Here is a 22,591-nt window from a genome sequence, read left to right as displayed (position 1 = left end):
TAATGTGTATAAATAGCACTGCTGAGTACATAATGTTCTTTTCCTCTAGGGACAGCAGAGACCAATAGCTGACACAACTTGTATAATAAAATTAAGTAGACTGTGATATATATACTCCTTCAAATAAAACTGCAAAATAAAAAGAAATCTTCTATTGTTAATAGTTTCTAATCTTTCTTCATTTTAAAAATGAAGTATTGGGATTAGATTATATCTAGAGTCTCTTCCAATTCGAAATTCCAACTTTTTTTTTCTTTCTTTTGTTTTTTGTTTGCTTTGCTTGGGGGGGGGGTTGTTTTGTTGTTGCTGTTGTTGTTTTGGTACTGGGGATGGAACCCAGGGCCTTACACACGCTGGACAAGTGATCTACTACTTAGCTACATTCCTAGGTCCTAAAATACTTTTTTAATTATTACAATTACCTCTACATTTTTTTTAGCAATTAAGATGATGGTGTCCTCTTCTCATCCTATCTTCCTTTACTTGTTAAATTACAAGTATATAAAAACACAAAAAGGGTTTGGTTCATAATCCCATGGGTCTTACACAATAAAGGTGCAGAAATTCTAGTCTTTAAGTCATATCCAGTTTTTCATAAAATGTCAAGTAGAAATACTAACATCCCATTTGTGCCTACAAGTGTCTGAAAAGAAACAGAGAAAGAGAGAGAGGCAGGCAGGCAGGCTGACTTCAAAGCCTTAATGAAATTTTTAAATCACATAAAATAGTTTTATCTTTCTATCTACCTTATCCCTTCAACTTTTTTCTCCTTAATCTGTATACTCCATTCTTTATTGATGCTTACATATTTAATCATTTTACATACTTAAATATAAAAAATTACATATTTAATAATGTATTATTAAATAGTTAATAATGGCTACATTATTACTTTTAGGTAATTTTTTTCTTAAAATTTTTTTATATTTTTTAGTTGTAGTTGGACACAACACCTTTATTTCACTTATTTTTTTATGTGGTGCTGAGGATCATTTTAAAGTAATACATGTGAAAAATACTTTGAAAAGAATAAAAGTACAATACAAATTTAAAATAATGTCATTAGTTTTTAATTGGCTAAGTGGCAAATTTTATGTTTCCCTCTACAGGAAATACTCAATTAACACACTTCTTGCTTATGATACCTAACCCAAATAGAAATTTCTTTACCATGTAGGCCAACAGTCCTAATAAAATAATATCTCTCATTAAGAAATCAGAAACAAAATCTGAGAGGAAACAGATGACCCCAACAATGACAAGCAGACAAATCACATAATGTTAGTTTCATTATTAAATTCAAAAGTATGTTTTACTCCTTTAGTTGCAATAAACACAGCAAAATTTTATAATATTCCTTTTTTACTTTACAATGGTAAAAATAAACTACCTAAATATCTTTCAGTCGGAAATATGTGTTTTCATTGTCTCAATGTACAATAGCAGCCATTATTCTTTTCATTGAAATCCTTCAATAGCCATTATATGTCCATATTAATGGCTACATCATTATTTTTTAAGTAATTAATTTTTTTTCTTAATTTTTTTTTTATATTTATTTTTTAGTTGTAGTTGGACACAACACCTTTATTTCACTTGTTTATTTTTTTATGTGGTGCTGAGGATCGAACCCAGGGTCTCCACATGCGAGGCAAGCGATCTACTGCTGAGCCACAACCCCAGCCCCAAGTAATTAATTTTTGTTGTTGTTATTGATGGACCTTTATTTTTATTTATTTATTTTTATGTGGTGCTGAGAATCGAACCCAGTGCCTCACACATGCTAGACAAGTGCTGTACCACTGAGCTACAACCCAATCACGCTACATTATAATTTCATAATTAGGTATAGTTTTTCTCAGGAGAAAAATGCCACTGAAATAGAAAAATCGAAAATCAATCATTGGGATGTTACTTAGCTATAATCACTAGACATTACTGGATATCAAGAGAATCTGATGAAAAGAATAGCTAATGTCACATTGTGATTGTGGAAGTTATAGAACATGTTTACAAATTCTATGGCACTCCTCCATAGAGTAGGATCTGTATATCCTCCCACTAAATCTGGGCTAACTGTAGTTACTTATAACTAATAGAATACAGTGTAGTAACACAATGTAACTTCCAGGGCTAGTTCAGATACGGCTCTACAGGTTTTGTCTTGGGCTGATCTTTCTGGAAGAAGTCAGTCACTATGTAAAGACGTCTAATTTAAGACCACCATGCTGGAGAAGCCAGATGTAAACACTGATGAATAGTCACCTGAGCTCCCTCTGGACAGCCAGCACTGAATGTCAACTCTGAGAGTAAGTTATCTTAGACCTCCATCTGAGTTTGGCCTTGAAATAATCACAGATGCAGGCGACAACCAACTGCAATCACATAAGATATCCCAAGAGAGAACTATCCAGCTGCCTTTCCCAAATTCCCAAGTCATAAAATTATGAGCAAAATAAAATGATAATTTTAAGCCATAAAGTTTTCAAAAAATTTACTGCATACAATAGTCTAGTTATTTTAATAGTAACAGAAATGAACAGTGATTGACTCACTTTTCAGAAAGAACACTACACCAGCAATTAGGAGATTTAGTGTCCACTTTCAGTGCTACCACTCACTACATGAAATTCACTATGTGAGTGAATTGATTAATTCTAAAGAATTCAGCTTCCTCATCCATAAATAAGAAAATTAGACATGAAAAATTTCCAGGTCCCTTTTAACTATAGCATTCATAATTTTTATAGCATTTTAATTGCTCCTCCTAAATCTCATTTTTGCTCGTTACATCACATGATTGCCATAAAGCAAACATCTTGCAGTATATACATCAATACAACATGAATATATATTTTATACAGAAAATTGTGATCACAATCTTTTTGGTGGGGGCGGGGGTGTTTACTGGGTATTGAACTCAGGGGCACGCAACCACTGAGCCACATCCCCAGCCCTTTTTTGTATTTTACTTAGAGACAGGATCTCACTGCGTTGCTTAGCACCTCACTGTTGCTAAAGCTGGCTTTGAACTCTCGATCCTTCTGCCTCAGCCTCCCAAGCCCCTGGGATTACAGGTATGTGCCACTGTGCCGAGCCATAATCTTAAAATAGAAATTTTCCTGACATTATCACTAAAACATGACTGGTCTTTCACTTTTCATTTTAAATCATGTGTAACTTTTATAATCAGAAAAAAGTATAACCTATTAAAATTTAAGATATGTTATATGCCATGACCTCACAATTTCACAAAAAGAAATTAAAGCATTATATTTTTTTGTAAAAATTGGAAATTAAGAAAATGGCAAGTTGTGGCTTACTCATATTTTAGAATGTTATTTGGCAAACAGAAAGAATAGTATACAAAGATGGATTTATATAACATAGTAAATAAAAGCAGGTCACAAAACAATATACTGTTTTACAGTATTACTTACACACATGCATGTACATACACACACACTATACATTTTTGTAAAAATAGTTATTTAACTACATAGAAATGGGCCTGTCAAAGACATTCAAACTATTAACTAAAGGAGGGGCCTGTATTAGAAAGGGTGGAGAAAAAACTTTTATTTGAATTGTCCAGCAAAACAACTACAATGCATTCACATTACATCAGTAATTTTAATCTATATTTGGAAGCAAACTTCATTGTTTTTAAACCATGCATTAGTAACTAGTTCCTAAAAATATCAGCAGAGCTTGGGTTGTGGCTCAGTGGTAGAGCACTTGCCTAGCATGGATGAGGCACTGGGTTCGTTTCCCAGCACCAATAAAAAAAAAAACTAAACAAAATAAAGGTATTGTGTTCATCTACAACTAAAAATGTTAAAAAAGAAAAAAGAAATATCAGCAGAAATTTCTATAGTGTGATCCATAATAACTCAAAAATTCAAATATCTGAATCCCTTATATATATAAGACAATAGGATAGAAAACATACATAAAAATCCACATATATGCCGGGTCAATAACAGGGACCATTGCTAACATTAGAATTACCGTCTTTTAACAAAGAAATTAATGTTCAGAAGTTAAATGACTTTGCAAAAAATCATAGGGATGTTATGAGCAAAAATTCAAACTTAGTCTTCTTGACTCTAAAGCTCAAGTTCTATTCAGGGTATATATTGTAATGCCTTGAGGAATACATGAAGAACTAATTGCACACTAAAAGGAAACAAATTGATGATCCTAATGATACTCTTAAAAAAAATAAAGTACATGTCCCTTCAATCAACTTCCAGTTAAATATTGTACTTCAAATTCTTCTTCCTTTTTTTTTTTTTATAATGAAGACTGAACCCAGGGGCACTTTATTACTGAGCTACATCTGCAGCCATTTTCATTTTAAGACAGGGTTTCCTAGTTGCCTAGGACCCTACTAAATTGCTGAGGCTGGCAGCAAACTTTCAATCTTCCTGCTTCAGTCTCCTGAGTCACTGGGATTACAGGTGATTCAAATTCTTACATTTTCAAATGTCCAAATGATTTCATTTTTATTCCATTGGAAAACGTGATAAATGTAAAAACTACAAAAAGCTGTGGTTACAGGTATGCCCTATCTTGCCCAGCTCTAAATGGTTAATGTATTAACCCATTCAACCCTCTTAATATTCCTATGAACTAAAAACTAGTATCTCCATTTTACAGATGAGAAAATCTAAGCATGGAGAGGTTAAGACACTTGCCCAAGATCACAATACTAATTAGTACAGAAGCCAGAATTCAAACTCAGGCAGCCTAATTTCAAAGTCAAATTCCTAAGGGCATACTAACTGCATGTCCAATCTGATGAAAATTCTTCAAAATTGTCCAAACTGAAGTTTCAAATGTTGCATTTTGGGGAGGATTTTTTGAGGGAAAATATTCATATAAAATTTAAATCCTAGGCATTAAATTAATTACAAGATTCTATAACAGAAACTATCCTTCCAAAAGAAGCATTTGGTGTACTTGTGTATGCTTAAATGTAATTTTTTTAATTTTTAGCCATTAAAAGTATTATTCCATAGAAATATATATAAACTTTATAATTTTTTAAGAATACAGATTATAAACAAAAGTAATAAAGCAATTTTTTCATGTACTTACAAAATGAGATAATAAAGGATTTATTAGAAATATTTATTAACCAACAATATAAAAACCAAAATTTCTAATTGACGATCTACTTCCAAATATAGCACTTTTTTTAAGTAATCGTTCATGTAAGGCATTACCTTTATTATAAGATTAGAAAAATGATTATAATTCATATTCTGTTTCTTAAACGTTTTTATTAGTGTATTATAGTTATTTGTAATAGTGGGGTTCATTTTGACATAATCATACATGCACAGAATCTAATTTTCTCCATTTCAGTCCCCAGTAGTTTCCTCTTTCCCCCTCTTCTTCCCTTCCCCTACTGACCTTCCTCTATTCTACTGGTTTTGTGTTATTTTTTAACTGATGCTTTATAGACATCCATATAGATGGAATTCACTTGAGGTATATTCATATATGTACATAGCATAATTTTGTAAATTTCATTCCATAGTTCCTCCCTTTTCCCAAATTCATACTTTTAATAATTTATTCTAGACTTAAATTTTTTAAGACAATTTCATTGAACATACAAAATTCATTGTACACAGATATATTTGGGGATATTTTCTTAGGAGAAAGATCCATCTCCTACTTTTATTTATTTTAGGGTGGTTCTTTTTTTAATTGATGCATTATAATTATACATATTAGTGGGATTCACTGTTACATACTCATACATGCACACAATATAACAATATAAATTTGATCTGTTTCATTCCCCAGTACCTCCTTATTCCCTCCCTCCTCCTTCCCCTTATTCCCTTTCTCTACTCAACTGGTCTTCCTTCTACTTTACATCTCCCACTTTTAAACTGTAAAAAGAGAAATGAATTAGAAACAAGAAATAAAACTCTACTTGTAGTCCTTGCCCTATTACTAAGTAATTTTATGGTCAGGCTTCCTAAAAAATCACTTTGAGGTTCCATGTTCTAGTCTAACCGAATGAGGGATTTAAATCATATAATATACACAAATCTTTATACTTCTATAAATTTTTAAATTTTATTTTTTAAATTTTTAAACTTTAAGTCTCACCTCATCTGAAGAATCTACTTGTCCCAATGTTCCTGTTGCACCTGCAAAACCTTTAGAAGGGAGGAAAAAAAAGTTGCCCTTCATAGTTGTTATATATTGATTTACTTTAAAATTATTTTGAGACATATAAATATCAAAAAGCTAAGTTTTGTTGTATTAAGACACCTCGTTTTAACAGTTATCTTGGCAAAGGTCAACATTTATCTTAAATAAATTTGGGCCTAATAGGTTTAATACTTCAATGGAAAATCTCAAATTTAATAATTACAAATGGTGATTGGTTTTTTTTTAAACCATGATTTATTAAAATACTAAGCCAATAAAGTTTGGGGACACTCTTAAATACCAAGTGGTACATTTCTCATGAGTTAGAACCAGAACCTTATAAAAGTAAATTCAAATTCCATTCAAGAAAAATATTTTTTTTCTTTAGCCAATTTATTCTTTCTTGCTTCTAAATTTATAATAGTTTTCTTGTAAAAAAAAAATGACACTGTTTTAGCTCAAAATAAATTTGTTCAATAATGAACATTTCAGGGATTTTATTGTTGTTATTTTTGTTTTAATACAGAAAAGTCACTACTGCTCAAACTAAATACTTATACAAACCTTGAACTGCCAGAGTGCTAGTACCAGCAGATGGCTCCTGAATACCATATACAAGCTTATCCTCAGGATATGTGAGTCCAGAGCTCTTCAAAGCTATAAGGTACTTTTCATGACTTTTCTTTGCACAAGCATTTTCTCCAGGACCTAATATTTAAAACAAATTTAAAAATATATACATATATTCCATTTAAAATCTAAATACAGTCATCTCATTAATTAATATACACATGAAAAATAGGTAAATATTCTACTGGAAGTAGAACAATATAAAATAGCTTCAGATAATATTTTTGTGCTTGTGTTTGTTATTAATAATTCCAAAAGGCACAGGATACTTGTAACAAATAGGAAAATAGCAGCTGGCATCAAAATAAATGAGAGAATATACTTTGTATACAACCAGATATGAAAAATTGTGCTCTACATTGTAATATGAATTGTAATGCATTCTGCTGTCATATATAGCAAAATAAAAAATATTTTAAAAACAAATTAGAATAAAAATAATAAAAAATAATAATAATGAAGCATAATTCTAACCTTCAAGAACTTTAAAATCAGTGGTAAAGAAAAATAAACAGCCAGGCACATGCCTATAATCCCAGCCACTCAGGAGGCTGATAGGAGAATTCCCAATTTCAAGGCCAACACTGCAAACTTGGTGAGACCCAGTCTCAAAAATAAAACATAAAAAGTGCTGGGGATGTAGTTCAATGGTAAAGCACCCCTGGGTTCTATCCCCAGTACCAATATTTAGAGAGAGTGCAAAAGAGAGAAGAGAAGAGGAGAGAAGAGAAGCAGATAATACAACAGATGAAAATTATGTGGCAGACTTCATCACATGGTCTGTCAATCTGTGATCTTGTAATTCCAAGCATTCAAACTTATTCAAAGCACAATACCTACAAAAAGCTTTTTTTTTGAAGAGATAATACCTGAATGGAATTTTCAAATACTACAAATTATTTTAATTCCTGTGTCAATCACATTTAAGGAATTAGAAGTATAGTTTCTATTGAAATATTAATAAAAACAATTTACTTCCAAAAATACGGAAAGGTTTAAGTTCTACAATCACACAATCCCAGAACTTTCATTTAAGCATTTTAGCTTATTATTGCCAATTTTTTCTTTTGTTTTTGCTTTTTAATGGATTATGGAGGGTGGAATAATAGTAAAAGAAAAACAGATTGATAATTAAGAGTTTTTTAAGTGAAACAATTATTTTTTACATCAAGGCAAATTTCCATGGCATTCACCTCTTCATAGTAGATTATGCATCTTAAACTGTGAATCTCTCTGATTATATAAATTAGTTTAATATTTGCTGAGCTTTTCTCTTTTATTTGGTTTCCTTATTCTTGTTTTGTTTTATAATTTTCAATCTCTGTCTGCCCTTGATTAAAAAATAAAAATTTTTTAAAAACTCTAACACAGACTAAACAAATGGGAATTTCCTCCTTCAATTCCAGTTTATGAAGAATAAAGAATTAGTTTATGAAAAACAAAGAAGTTGGGCTGGGGCTGTGGCTCAGTGGCAGATTGCCTGCCTTGCACATGTGAGGCACTGGGTTTGATCTTCAGCACCACATAAAAATAAATAAAACTATATATACATCTATAACTAAAAATAAATAAATAAATAAATAAAGAACAAAGAACTTTCAGAGTTCTGTATAAGAAATGATTCAGGCCTGTAGGGTATAGCTCAGTCAGAGGTAAAGCACTTGCCTAGTATCCGTGAGCCTTGGGTTTGATCCCCAGCTTCATGGGAAAAAAAGAAATTACTAAATATCTGCTGTATAATACAAGCCACATATTGATTTCAATAATGCTAAATGTTCATCTAAGTCAATCCCTCACAATAACCCTGAGAAAAATAAATATATAACCACCATTTTTTTTAAGAAACTTGAGGCTTAAAAAGACAATATAGTGGGGCTGGGGTTGTGGCTCAGTGGTAGAGCACTCGCCTCGCACGTGTGAGACCCTGGGTTCGATCCTCAGCACCACATAAAAATAAAAAAACAAAACAAAGATATTGTGCCCTTGTATAACAAAAAATATTTTTTAAAGAAAAGATAATATAGCTAGCCAGTTTCACAGAAGGGAATCTAGACTGCAAATTCAAAGCTTTTGAATTAAAACCTAATTTGATTTCCATCATTAAAAGTTAAGAATTGTTGCTATTAACTTCAGGAAATAAGATTTTTTTTATATTTTATTTTTTAGTTTTAAGTGGACACAATATCTTTATTTTTATTTTTATGTGGTGCTGAGAATCGAACCCAGTGCCTCACGCATGCCAGGCCAGTGCCCTACCACTTGAGCCACATCCCCAGCCCCTGGGAAATAAGAATTTTTAAAAATTGTTTAGGACTGGGGTTGTGGCTCAGTGATAGAACACTTGCCTAGAATGTGCGAGGCACTGGGTTCAATTCTCAGTACAACATATAAATAAATGAATACTTTTTTCCATCAATATCTAAAATAATATTTTTTTATTTTTTTTAAAGATACATCATTGCCATTTATTTATTTATTCATTCATTTATTTTAAAGAGAGAGAGAGATGAGATGAGAGAGAGACAGAGAGAGAGAGAGAGAATTTTTTAATATTTATTTTTTAGTTATCAGCGGACACAACATCTTTGTTTGTATGTGGTGCTGAGGATCGAACCCGGGCGGCACGCATGCCAGGCCAGCACGCTACCGCTTGAGCCACATCCCCAGCCCTAAAACAATATTTTTAAAAATTGTTTAAACAAAAGAGGAAAACTATCACAAAATATTCCTAAAATATACATTCCTCCAATGATTAAGAACAACCTGTTTGTTCTCTTTCTCAATAGTTGATAATTTCTGAATAACAAACCATTTTCTAGGATAAGAAATAACAGATGACCAGATATGAACTTCACCTCTCTCCAGTTTCATCACCAAAACTCAAGCACAAGCCACCATCGTCTTTACCCTAGACTTCTGCCCCTTGAGCTGCTTTTCTTATACCTTCCAATTAATTGTTGGCAAAACAAGTCACCTTTTTAAAATACATATCTGATCATCTCACTCTTAAGGTTAAAATATTTCCATGACGTCCCACCACATTAAGAACAAAATAGAAAATGTTACATGGACCATGAGAACCTGTCTGATCTGGATCTAGTCTAATGTAGGAGTCTTATTTACGAGACTATCCCCCCTATTCATTTCACATCAACCACCTTGGCCTTTACAGTCCCTTAAAAATAGGCTCATTTCCATCCATAGATATTTCCAGACACTCATCCTTTTGCCTGGAATCTAGGAAAGATCTACCTGTGATTTTCTTTGTATTTGTATATTTTCTTTAATCATTTTTCTTTCTATCTAGTCCATTGATTCATCTTGAAATTCACTGACTTCTCTACCCTATCAAAGCTGCTACTAAGCCAATGGTTCTTTTTGTTTACATTCTGTGCTAAGATTCCTATCACTTCACTCATTAATTTACACATTTCCTTTAATTCTTTGAACATATTTTCCTTAAATATCTTGAACATATTTAAAATAGGTAAATATATTTGTAATAATTGCTCTCGTATCTTTATGAGATAAACCCAATATCTGGGCCACCTTAAGATCAATTTCTAGTGGCTATTTTTTTTTCTTGCCTTTAGCACAGTTTGTTTTCCTATATTTTCATCAGTTTTTATTATATTCTGGATATTCTCATGACACATTATAGAACATTTTGGATTCTATTTCCTTCCTCTAAAGAATATTAAATTTTGTTCTAGAAGACAATTCAATCACAGATTGAATACCAAACTGAAACTCCAATGTCCCCCAACATTGCATGACCTCTATTATTTCTTTTCTGCTTTTAATCCCATAGTAATCAATGTAGTAAGGTTTAAGATTGAATACCAAAAATGCATGAAGGCTTGGTTTCATGCTCAGTAAGGAGCAGACCTATGAAAAGCCTAATTGCTCAGAAGGCCCTCTTGAGTCACAGGAATCACCTCTAAACTCCTCCTTCCTTGCAAATCCTGATAAGAGTTATAGGCTTTCTTTCTTTTTTTTTTTTTTTTTGGGGGGGGGTAGGGTACCAGGGATTGAATTCAGGGGCACTAAGCCACATCCCCAGCTCTATTTTGTATTTTATTTAGAGACAGGGTCTCACTGAGTTGCTTAGCACCTCACTGGTTGCTGAGGCTGGCTTTGAACTCTAGATCTTCCTGCCTCAGCCTCCTGAGCTGCTGGGGTTACAAGCATGCGCCACTGCACCCAACTAAATATAGGCTTTCTTAAAGGCTTGTCTAAAACAGACTTTACACCAAGGTTTGGCCTACTGGTAACTCTGCTAAATATCTGAGGTCTGGTTGAACTGAAACTCCAATGTCCCCCAACATTGCATGACCTCTATTATTTCTTTTCTGCTTTTAATCCCATAGTAATCAATGTAGTAAGGTTTAAGTAGTCTCATCCTGTAAATATGCAATCCAGTCTTTAGCTAAGCACTTCCAAGACTCCCTCACAAGTCTGCCCCCACTATATCTCAGCATTCTACCCCAGGACTCCATAATTTCCAATGACATCAGCTGTCCTACACCTTAATCTCTGCATTCTTAACAAGACCACAATGCTCTGCTTCAATACCAGTGTTTCTCTATTATCAGGAAGTTATTCCCAGAGCTGTCATGAGGCTCACCTCATTTTTTTCCCTTCTGAGTTCACAGTCATGGGCTACCTATTATCCAGAGCCTGAAAACAGCTGCCTCATCATTTGTCCAGTTTTATGTTGTTATGACATAAGAGCCATTCCAGTAGCCAAAAACAGATGTCATCTACCTGGACTCCAACTCCATGGCTTTAACTCCCCTCATCCTTTAGTTAAATCACTCCCTCTCAACCATTAGGTTTTACTTTAAATACTGCTTCCGCAGTGTTGCTTCACGCCTCTACCACCAGTGAAACTGGAGCTTTCTTTCACAATCACTTGCCCAACACTTTCACAGCACTTATTATAGTTTATAATTACACAATTGAGAGAGGGGGTTAGTTTAATTAATGAAACCTAACTCACTAGACCACAGTGTTATAAGAGCAAGGATAGAATAATAAAAGTTTACTATTACCTTCCCTACCCCACACTCCAGTGCCTGGTCCAGAGTCAAGCACCTTGTGGGTGCCTAATAAGAACTTTGTGACTTAGCCAGGCATAGTGATGCCACCCCACCTGTAATCCCAGTTTCTGGGAGGATGAGGAAGGAGGATTGCAATTTCGAAGCCCATCTGTGCAACTTAGCAAGGTCCTATCTCAAATTAAAAAAAAAAAAAATTTAAAGGGTTGAGGGTGTAGCTCACTGGTGGAGGGCTTGCCTCATGAGCACAAGGTCCAGTATTCAATCCCCAGTACTAGCAGTCAAAAGGAAGTATTGAAGAAATAAGTGTATCAGATAAGCATCTAATATGGTAAAAATATACATGAAAATTATACCACTTAAAAAAACATGATGAACTTTAATTCTCAAATTATATTGTTCACAAACAGTAAGAAAAAGCACTGTTTAAAATATTTATAACAAGATTTTGAAATAATTGATGCATTTATTGTACAATAATTGGGGCAAACTAAAGGTGTTTAAACTATTTTTATTACAATATACCAGATACATAAAACATTCAGTAATCCCAAGTTTTATAATTTAAACTCCTTATTATAATAAAATCCTAGTCCATATAATCCAGAAATTTAAAATACCAAAACTAAGGGGCTGGGGATGTGGCTCAAGTGGTAGCGCGCTCGCCTGGCATGCGCACGGCCCGGGTTCGATCCTCAGCACCACATACAAACAAAGATGTTGTGTCTGCCGAAAACTAAAAAATAAATATTAAAATTCTCTCTCTCTCTCTCTAAAAAACAAATAAATAAATAAAATAAAATACCAAAACTATAAACATAAAAGTGGTTGTTACTTTTGTGAAACAGGGCAGTAAAGCATAATTATAAATATGCTACATCAAGGGGCTCAGTGGCAGAGCGCTTGCCTTGCACATGTGAGGCACTGGTTTCAATTCTCAGCAACACACACACACACACAAAATGAATAAATAAAATAAAGGTTTCTTTTTTAAATATGTTACATCAAATGTTGAAAGACTTGGGCTTCTCAAAATAAATTAGTTGTGAGATTTTTAATAGATCATTTAATTTTTCTGGAGCTCAACTTCCTCATCTATGAATTCTCTTAACTTCAAGTTTTCTATGAAAAATCCACATTTTGCTTTTAAGTTATAAAATGTATACCTATAGTAACATAATTATAAATTTCTCATCTAACATTTTACTCACCAGAAGTTAGATCTTTGTAGTTTTGTTGGTTTGTCAAAACCTGGGTAAGAACAGACCTCATTGCTCCTCCCATTTTAGTTAGGTCTTCTAAAAAGGAAATTTGAGGTTCCAAAAGCTGAAGGACTTTGTTAAGGTCTTTTTCTGATGATACATCAGCTGCTAAAAGGAAAAAAAAAAAATGTATATATGTGTATGTGTGCATACACATATACGCACAGATATAAGTATACATATAAAATTTGTATATGTATATGTACAATCAATGATAACTAAAGGAAGAACATGGTGGTACATACCTATAATCTCAGAGATTCAGGAGGCTAAGGCAGAAGGATCACAAGTTCAAGGCCAGCCTCAGCAACTACAAAAGGCTGGGGATATTGTTTAGTGAAAGCAACCCTGTGTTTAATACCCAGTACCACACACCAAAAAAGTACATATATGTGTATGTGTGTAAAAATATCATATATATATATATATATATATATATATATATATATATATATATATATATAAACACAGCAGGCAAAATGCCTAGTATAGCTGAAAGGAGAGATAAAAATCTTAGACAGTAATGACACAGAATATTAAATATAAAAAGAAAAAGATGTTTTAGAGAAGTTGATATCTAAAAGGAAGAAATAAATGGAAATCTTTAGCATTGAGCCATAATTGATTAAAAGAAGAACACATATAAGGAAGCTAAGGGAGCACCTGTATGTCCAGGAAAGACGACATTAATTTCATTCTTTATTCAGCATCTAAAACCTTACTTTCTCAATGGAAAGCTAATATTGTATACTATTCATTTGTATACTCTTCCCAGTGATCTTTTTTTGGGGAGGTGGGGGGAAACAGAGATCGAACTCAGGAGCTCTCGACCACTGAGCCACATCCTCCAGTCCTATTTTCTATTTTATTTATAGACAGGGTCTCACTGAGTTGCTTAGCACCTCACCCATTGCTGAGGCTGACTTTGAACTCTAGATCCTTCTATCTCGGCCTCCTGAGCTGCTAAGATTATCAGCATGCACCACCATACTCAGCCCCAGTGATTTATATATATTAACAGATATTTAATTAATATTTGCTCTTGGTTTCTAAAGTCTCTGACACAAGCTCTAACAATGGTCAAAGGATTATGGTGTGAAAAGAGAAAAAGAACTCAAAGCAACTATAAAACCACAAGATCCTTTAACTTCCATTACCTTCTATTAATTTATAGTGATCTCTATACAAAATAATGGACTTGTTTTGCTTTTTCTGGGATTTTTTTTTGTTTTTTTTTTTTGTTTGTTTGTTTGTTTGTTATACAAAAATTGATGCTGAGTACAAAGAGGAAATAGAGGAAAATTTCACGAACCCATATTTATAAAACTCATCTTTTTTTTTAATTTTTATTATTGGTTGTTCAAAACATTACATAGTTCTTGATATATCATATTTCACATTTTGATTCAAGTGGGTTATGAACTCCCATTTTTACCCTGTATACAGATTGCAGAATCACATCGGTTACACATCTACTGATTTACATATTGCCATACTAGTGTCTGTTGTATTCTGCTGCCTTTCCTATCCTCTACTATCCCCCCTCCCCTCCCTTCCCTTCCCCTCTTCTCTTTCTACCCCATCTACTATAATTCATTTCTCCCCCTTGTTTTTGGTTTTTTTTTTTTCCCTTTCCCCTCACTTCCTCTTGTATGTAATTTTGTATAACCCTGAGGGTCTCCTTCCATTTCCATGCAATTTCCCTTCTCTCTCCCTTTCCCTCCCACCTCTCATCCCTGTTTAATGTTAATGTTCTTTTCATGCTCTTCCTCGTCTTTATACAAAAAGTGTTCCTACTCATTCGTGTTTTCAAATAATGGTAACAGATGATTATTACAGCTATATACTTATGTCATCTACCTTTTTAACTGCTAAATATCACCAATAGTACACTTTTATGTGAAGTAGTCATTGACTAAACTAAATTTTAAGGTTCTCATAATTACTTAAACCTATTACATTTCCGAAATAGAACACCGGTAATATAAAAGGTAAATTCCAAAAAAATCTGTTAACTAGTTTATGAGAAATATGCAAGCAACTTAGTGATAACCAGTCTCAAATTTTAAAAAGCTGGGAATGTGATTCAATGGTAGCACACCCCTGGGTTCAATTCCCAGTATCAAAAAAATTAAAAATAAAGGAAATCTCAATAACCCATCTGGTAGCTGGTATCTGGTTCTGTTACCTCAAAGAAACAATAGTCTGGGACTAAATCAAAATAATATATTTCTGTATTATAAGATATATATTCTGAGAGAAGCAGAAGTACTTAACAAAAGATTGTATACAAACTCCTGGTTCAATCCCCAGCACCAATAAAAGAATATTTTTTTCATTAAAAAATATATATTTTTTAATGAAAAACAAGCCAGGCATGGTGGCACATGCCTATAATCCCAGAGACTCAACAGGCTGAGGCAGGATAACAAGTTCAAGGCCAGCCTGGCCAACTTACTAACCTTGCCTCAAAATAAAATTAAAAGGGTTGGATATCAGTCCTGGGTCCAATCCCCAGCACAGCAAATAAAATAAACAAAAAAGTTAAAGTTAATATTAAAAAATGTATATAAAAGACATTAAAAGTTAATAAATTCATTTTACATCATTGATAATCTTTAATTCACATCAGACTAAGAACTTTAATAGATAACAAAATCTAAATATTTAACTAAAATGTATTAATCAAGATTGTAGTGGGCTGGGGTTGTAGCTCAGTAGTAGAGCTCTTACCTATCATGTGTTAGGCACTGGGTTAAATTCTCAGCATCACATATAAATGCATAAAATAAAGGTCCATTGACACCCAAAAAAATATTTTTAAAAAGAGTCAGGTATGATGGCCCACGCTTGCAATCCCAGTGGCTCAGGAGGCTGAGACAGGAGGATACAGAGTTCAAAGCCAGCCTCAGCAAAAGTGAGGTGCCAAACAACTCAGTGAGACCCAATCTCTAAATAAAATACAAAATAGGGCTGGGATGTGGCTCAGTGGTTGAGTGCCTCTGAGTTCAATTCCCAGCACCCAAAAAATCTTTAATGAATACCCATAATTTGAATGTTTCTTTTCTCTTTTTAATACTAACATGATACGTATTCCCACACATTTTACCAGTAATATGGAAATGAGCAACGTGACCCTATTATAAATTATTATATAAACTATATGAAGGGGAAAATTACAATATATAGACTTCTACCAGAAAGAAAAAAATACAATGCTTTTATCATCTAAAAATATAAATTAAATTCAAACATTTCCAGGGCATCTTAATTCTGCTCTATCCTAATATGATTACAAATAAAGTGAATTTAACCCCATAAAATGGACTACTTCTTTATTTGCAAAAGGTCAAATAAGTTTGATCAAAAACATTTTGACACCAAATCATGACTACTACAAGGTATCTATAGTAATATCATTTATTCTAGTGTTTTTATTCAGTCTCTGTATTTAGTCATCTCTTTTATAATGGTAAACAAAAACAATAATGTCTAAACAAATTCATCACATTATTCATGTAAAACTTTGTGAACTAGGAACTTATAAAGAGTACTAGCAAGGAATAGTTTGAAATATACCTGGTTCATTATAGCCGTCTCTTAAGTACTGAATAAGACAAAAAATAAATCTTGGAAGAACAAATTCAGACATCATCAATAAGTCTTTGGGAACACAGGGAATATTTGAACTTGATTTAATCTGATGCCTTTTGCAAAACCTGTAATGAAAAAAAAAAGAAAAAAATTAACAGTGATATCCAACTGGTCAACAATATATTACTTCCATTCCCAATATTCATAAACAAAATACTGGCCAATAAAGTCAATATGGTCCTTCTTCATGATTTTTAAGGCACCAAGTTAAAAGAATAAGTTGCTCCCTTTTCTTTTTGCAGTGCTAAGGATCAAACCCAGAGCCTCATGCATGCTAGGCAAGCACTCTACAACTGAGCCTCACCACTGGTCCCAAAAGAATATAGTTCTAATTGGCCTTGAAAAAAAAAAATGGCACTCAGGGATATTTTTCCTAAGACAAGACCATACTGGTTAAGTTCCAAAAGAAAATCTCATCACAGAATTTATATTTTGAACTGCAATTTATTACTTTCAAGTACTGTTGCTTCTTTCCTTTATAACCTATAAAAATGCAATGATCATTCCAAAGAATTTACATTTTCAATTCATATATCAATTACTTCTAACTTATTGTATTAATGAATAGATAAAAAATAAACATATATATTTATATCTTTTAAGTTAAGACAGACATTTAACTGTATGCCTTGTGACTTTAACACACCTCTCTCACCACTGGATAGATCTTCCAAACAAAAACTAAACAAAGAAACCACAGAACTCAATAATACAATCAATAATTTAGACTTAAAGGACATATACAGAATATCTCTCTTTTTTTTTAATATTTATTTTTTAGTTTTCGGCGGACACAACATCTTTGTTTGTATGTGGTGCTGAGGATCCAACCTGGGCCACGCATGCCAGGCAAGCGCGCTACCACTTGAGCCATATCCCCAGCCCCTTGAGCCACATCCCCAGCCCATCACAATATCTCATCCATCAACAAGCAAATACACTTTTTTCTCAGCAACACATGGATCCTTCTATAAAATAGATCACGTGTTATGCCACAAACCAAGTCTTAGCCAATACAAATATAAAGAATAGAAATACTACCCTGCATTCTATCAGACCATAATGAAATTAAACTAGAACTCAATAATAAAATAAAAAATAGAAGCTACTCGAATACCTGAAGACTAAACAGTAACTATTGAATGAAGCATGGATAACAGAAGACATCAGGGAGGAGATAAAAAAAATTCTTAGAGGTAAATGAGAACTCTAATACAACATATCAAAATCTCTGGGACACTATGAAGACTGTGTTAAGAGGAAAGTTCACTGCACTGAGCTCATTCATTAAAAGAATAAAAAATCTACAAATAAATGACCTGAAATTACATCTCAAAGCCCTAGAAAAAGAAGAATAATCAACACCAAAAGTAGCAGACAGGAATAATTAAAATCAGGGCTTCAATTAATGAAATTGAAACAAAAGAAACAATTCAAAAAACTGACAAAACAAAAAGCTGGTACTTTTAAAAAATAAATAAAATTTATAAACCTTTAGCCACCCTAACAAAAAGGAGAGAGAAAACTCCAATTACTAAAATTTGTGATAAAAAGGAAATATTATGTCAGACACTGTTGAAATACAGAAGATAAAATCAGAAACTATTTTGAAACTTTATACTCCAGTAAAATAGAAAATCCCGAAGACACTGACAAATTTCTAGAGGCATATGATCTGCTCAAACTCAATCAGGAGGACATACACAATTTAAACAGTTCAATTTCAAGCAACGGAATAGAAGACCCGATCAAAAGCCTACCAATCAAGAAAAGCCCAGGGCCAGATGGATTCTCAGCCAAGTTCTACAAGATCTGCAAAGAGGAATTAATACCAATACTCTTCTGGATATTCCATAAAATAGAAAAGGACAGAAACCTATCAAACTCATTCCAAGAGGTTAAACCCTGATTCTAAAACCAAGCAAAGACACATCAAAGAAAGAAAACTTCAGATGGATATCACTGATGAACACAGACACAAAATTCTCAATAAACTTCTGGCAAATCACATAAAAAAATATTAAAAAGACAGTACCCACAATCAAGTAGGATTCACCCCAGGGATACAAGGTTGGTTCAACTTATGGAAATCAATTCATCACACCAAAAGACTTAAAGACAAGAATCATAGGTTATCTCAATAGATGCTGAGAAAGCACTTGACAAAATACAGCACCTGTTCATGTTCAAAGCACTAGAAAAACTGGGGATAGTAGGAACATAACTCAACATTGTAAAAGCTATCTATGCTAAGCCCAAGGCCAACATCAATATGAATGGAGAAAAAAATGAAAACATTCCCTCTAAAATCTGGAACAAGACAGGGATATTCTCTTTCACCACTTCTATTCCATATAGTCCTTAAACTCTAGCTAAGAGCAATCAGACAGGTGAAAAAAATTAAAGGAATACACATAAGAAAAGAAGAACTATCACTATTTGCTGATAACATGATTCTATATTTATTTTTTTTAATTTTTTAAGAGAATTTTTTAATATTTATTTTTTAGTTTCAGTGGACACAACATCTTTATTTTATTTGTATGTGGTGCTGAAGATCAAACCCAGTGCCCTATGCATGCCAGGCAATTGCGCTATCGCTTGAACCACATCCCCAGCCCTGATTCCATATTTAGAAAATCCAAAAAAGTCCACCAGAGGGGCTGGGGATGTGGCTCAAGCGGTAGCGCGCTCGCCTGGCATGCGTGTGGCCCGGGTTCGATTCTCAGCACCACATACCAACAAAGATGTTGTGTCCGCAGAGAACTAAAAAATAAATATTAAAAATTCTCTCTCTCTCTCTCTCTCTCTCTCTCTCTCTCCTCTCTCACTCCCTCTTTTTTTTAAAAAAAAAAAAAGTCCACCAGAAAACGTCTAGAAGTAATAAATGAATTCAGCAAAGTAGCAGTATATAAAATCAATATCCATAAATCAAATGCATTTCTATACATAAGCGATGAATACAATGCAAGAAAAATTAGGAAAACCACCCCATTCACAATGGCCTAAAAACATAAAATACTTGAGAATCAATCTAACAAAAGAGGTAAAAGACAATGAAAATTACAGAACACTAAAGAAAGAAATCGAAGAAGACCTCAGAAGATGGAAAGATCTCTCATGCTCTGGGATAGAAAGAATTAATATAGTCAAAATGGCCATACTACCAAAACTGTTATACAGATTTAATGCAATTCCTATAAAAATCCCAATAACATTCTTCATAGAACTAGAAAAAGCAATCATGAAATTCTTTTAGAAAAAATAAGAGATCCAGAATATCCAAGGCAGTCATTAGCAAGAATAGTAAAGCAGGAGGCATCATAATACCAGACCTTAAGTTACAATACAGAGCAACAGTAACAAAAATGTCAAGGTATTGGCACCAAAATAGACATGTAGACCAATAGAAGACATGGATACAAACTCATACAAACCCACACAAATACAGTTATCTCATACTAGACAAAGGCACCAAAAACATACAGTGGAAAACAGCCTATTCAACAAATGGTGCTGAGAAAACCAAAATTCCATATGCAGCAGAATGAAATTGAACCTCTATCTCTCACCCTGCACAAAAATCAACTTAAAATGGGTCAAAGATTTAGACACTAGAACATAGACCCTGCAACTAATAGAAAGAAGAGTATGCCCAAATCTTCATTATGTAGTAATAAGACTCCTAAAGTGCAAAAAGTAAAATCAAGAATCAATAAATGAGATGGATGCAAACAAAAAGCTTCTTCTCAGCAAAGGAAACAATCAATAACATGATGAGAGAGCCTATAGAATGGGAAAAAATCTTTACCATACACACCTCAGGCAGAGCACTAATCTTCAGGATATATAAAGAAATAAAAAACTTAACAACATGGGCTGGAATTGTGGCTCAGAGGTAGAGCGCTCGCTAGCAGGTATGACGCCCTGGGTTCAATCCTCAGCACCACATAAAGTAAATAAATTAATTAAAGGTATTGTATCCAACTACAACTGAAAAATAAACATGACAAAAAAAAAACAATCAATAAACAGGCCAGGAGCTGAACAGACACTTCAAAGAAGAAGAAATATAATTGATCAAAAAACATATGAAAAAATGTTCATCATCTCTAGTAATTACCGAAATGCAAATCAAAACTAAAATTTCATTTCTCTCCAGTGAGAATGACAATTGAATACAAGCAATAATAAGTGTGGGTGAGGATGTGGAAGAAAAAGTGTACTTATACATTGTCGATGGGACTACAAATTGGTGCAACCACTCTGGAAACCAATATCGAGATTTCTCAGAAAATCGGGAATGGATCCATCATTGGACCCAGCTATCCCACTCCTCAGTTTATACCCAAAGGACTTAAAATCAGCATACTACAGTGACGCAGCCACATCAATATTTATAGCAGCTTTATTCACAATAGCTAAACTATGGAAACAACCTAGATGCCCTTCAATGGATGAATGGATAAAGAAAATATACACAATAGAATATGGGGCTGGGGATGTGGCTCAAGCGGTAGCGCGCTCGCCTGGCATGCTTGCGGCCCGGGTTCGATTCTCAGCACCACATACCAACAAAGATGTTGTGTCCACCGAGAACTAAAAATAAATAAATAAATATTTAAAAAAAAAAAAAAAGAATATTACTCAGCCTTAAAGAAGAATGAAATTATGGCATTTGCAGGTAAATGGATGGAACTAGAGACTATCATGCTAAGTGAAATAAGTTAATCCCAACAAACCAAAAGCTGAATGTTTTCTCTGAGAAGTGATCCATGTTGGGGCGAAGGGATAGAGAATAATGAAGGAATTTTGATTTGTGTACAGGAGAGTGAGGGAAAGGGTGGGTTTGTGGGGATGGGAAGGACGATAGAATGAGACAGACATTATTTTCCTATATACACCTATGATTACAATAATGGAGTGACTCTGAACCATGTACAGCCAATTAAATGGGAAGCTGTGCTCCATTTGTGTACTATATGTCAAAATGCATTCTACTGTAAAATAAATAAATAAAACTTTTTAAACTGTATGCCTTCCTTCTAATCCTGTTCATACTCATTTTAAAGTACAACTGGTACACTTGAGCAAAAATGATGTAAACTATTCTATAATCACAATCCAAATAATTACAAATCCATTACTTTGTTAACATACACAAAATTACCACATTAAATATGTAAAATGCTAGAAATACACTTAATAAGAAGTGTACACAAAGTATCTTAGCTAAAAATCAATGAAGATTTGAATAGAGAAAAATTACACTCCTACATAGAAATACTGATTTTATTTTGGTTTGGTTTGGTTTTTTTCTTACAACAATATAATTTGGCCAACACCATTCCCCTGTTTTTCTCCTTTCCCTTCCCTCCTCCCTCCCCCAGACCCTTTTATCTACTCTGCTGATCTCCTTTCCATTTTCAAAGACTACCTACACCTGAAAAACTGATTGTATTTTAAAAAGAGAAAAAAAGGCAGTTCCTCAAACATAATGCCATTAGATTTAAATTAATCATATGCTAATTCTAAAGTTAAAAAGCAAATGTGTCAAAAATAATAGCAACACTGGGAAAATGATTAATAATAATAATGTTTTTTATATTTTTTAAATTGTAGATTAACACAATACCTTTATTTATTTATTTTTATATGTTGCTGAGGATCAAACCCAGTGCCTCACATGTGCTAGGCAAGCACTGTACCACTGAGCCACAACTCCAGCCCAATGATAATGAATTTGACCTTAAAACACAGTACAAAACTATTTTAATTAAAACTTCCTGGTAATTTAATAACATAGCA

The 22,591-nt window shown here is 33.3% G+C and overlaps 1 protein-coding gene across 6 annotated transcripts in view; it reads right to left on the bottom strand.

Moving 5' to 3' along the window:
• Ubr3 (ubiquitin protein ligase E3 component n-recognin 3) overlaps positions 1–22,591 on the bottom strand; it is a 222,444-nt gene that overhangs the window by 172,024 nt on the left and 27,829 nt on the right. For 4 of the 6 annotated variants that reach the window (XM_077802756.1, XM_077802758.1, XM_077802761.1 and 1 more), the window contains exons 2-5: positions 16,709–16,848; positions 13,079–13,237; positions 6,742–6,885; positions 6,133–6,182 (exon numbers count right to left, since the gene is read on the bottom strand). In XM_077802756.1, coding sequence (XP_077658882.1) covers positions 6,133–6,182; positions 6,742–6,885; positions 13,079–13,237; positions 16,709–16,848 — 493 coding nt within the window. The remainder of the gene's footprint in view (positions 1–6,132; positions 6,183–6,741; positions 6,886–13,078; positions 13,238–16,708; positions 16,849–22,591) is intronic. The other 2 variants (XM_077802757.1, XM_077802766.1) reach the window with 1 other exon arrangement.

The sequence above is a fragment of the Urocitellus parryii genome, chromosome 1, assembly GCF_045843805.1.
Source record: "Urocitellus parryii isolate mUroPar1 chromosome 1, mUroPar1.hap1, whole genome shotgun sequence".
Lineage (NCBI taxonomy): Eukaryota > Metazoa > Chordata > Mammalia > Rodentia > Sciuridae > Urocitellus > Urocitellus parryii.
The sequence above is the reverse complement of the archived record's forward strand: the minus strand, read 5'-3'. Positions and strand labels throughout refer to the sequence as shown.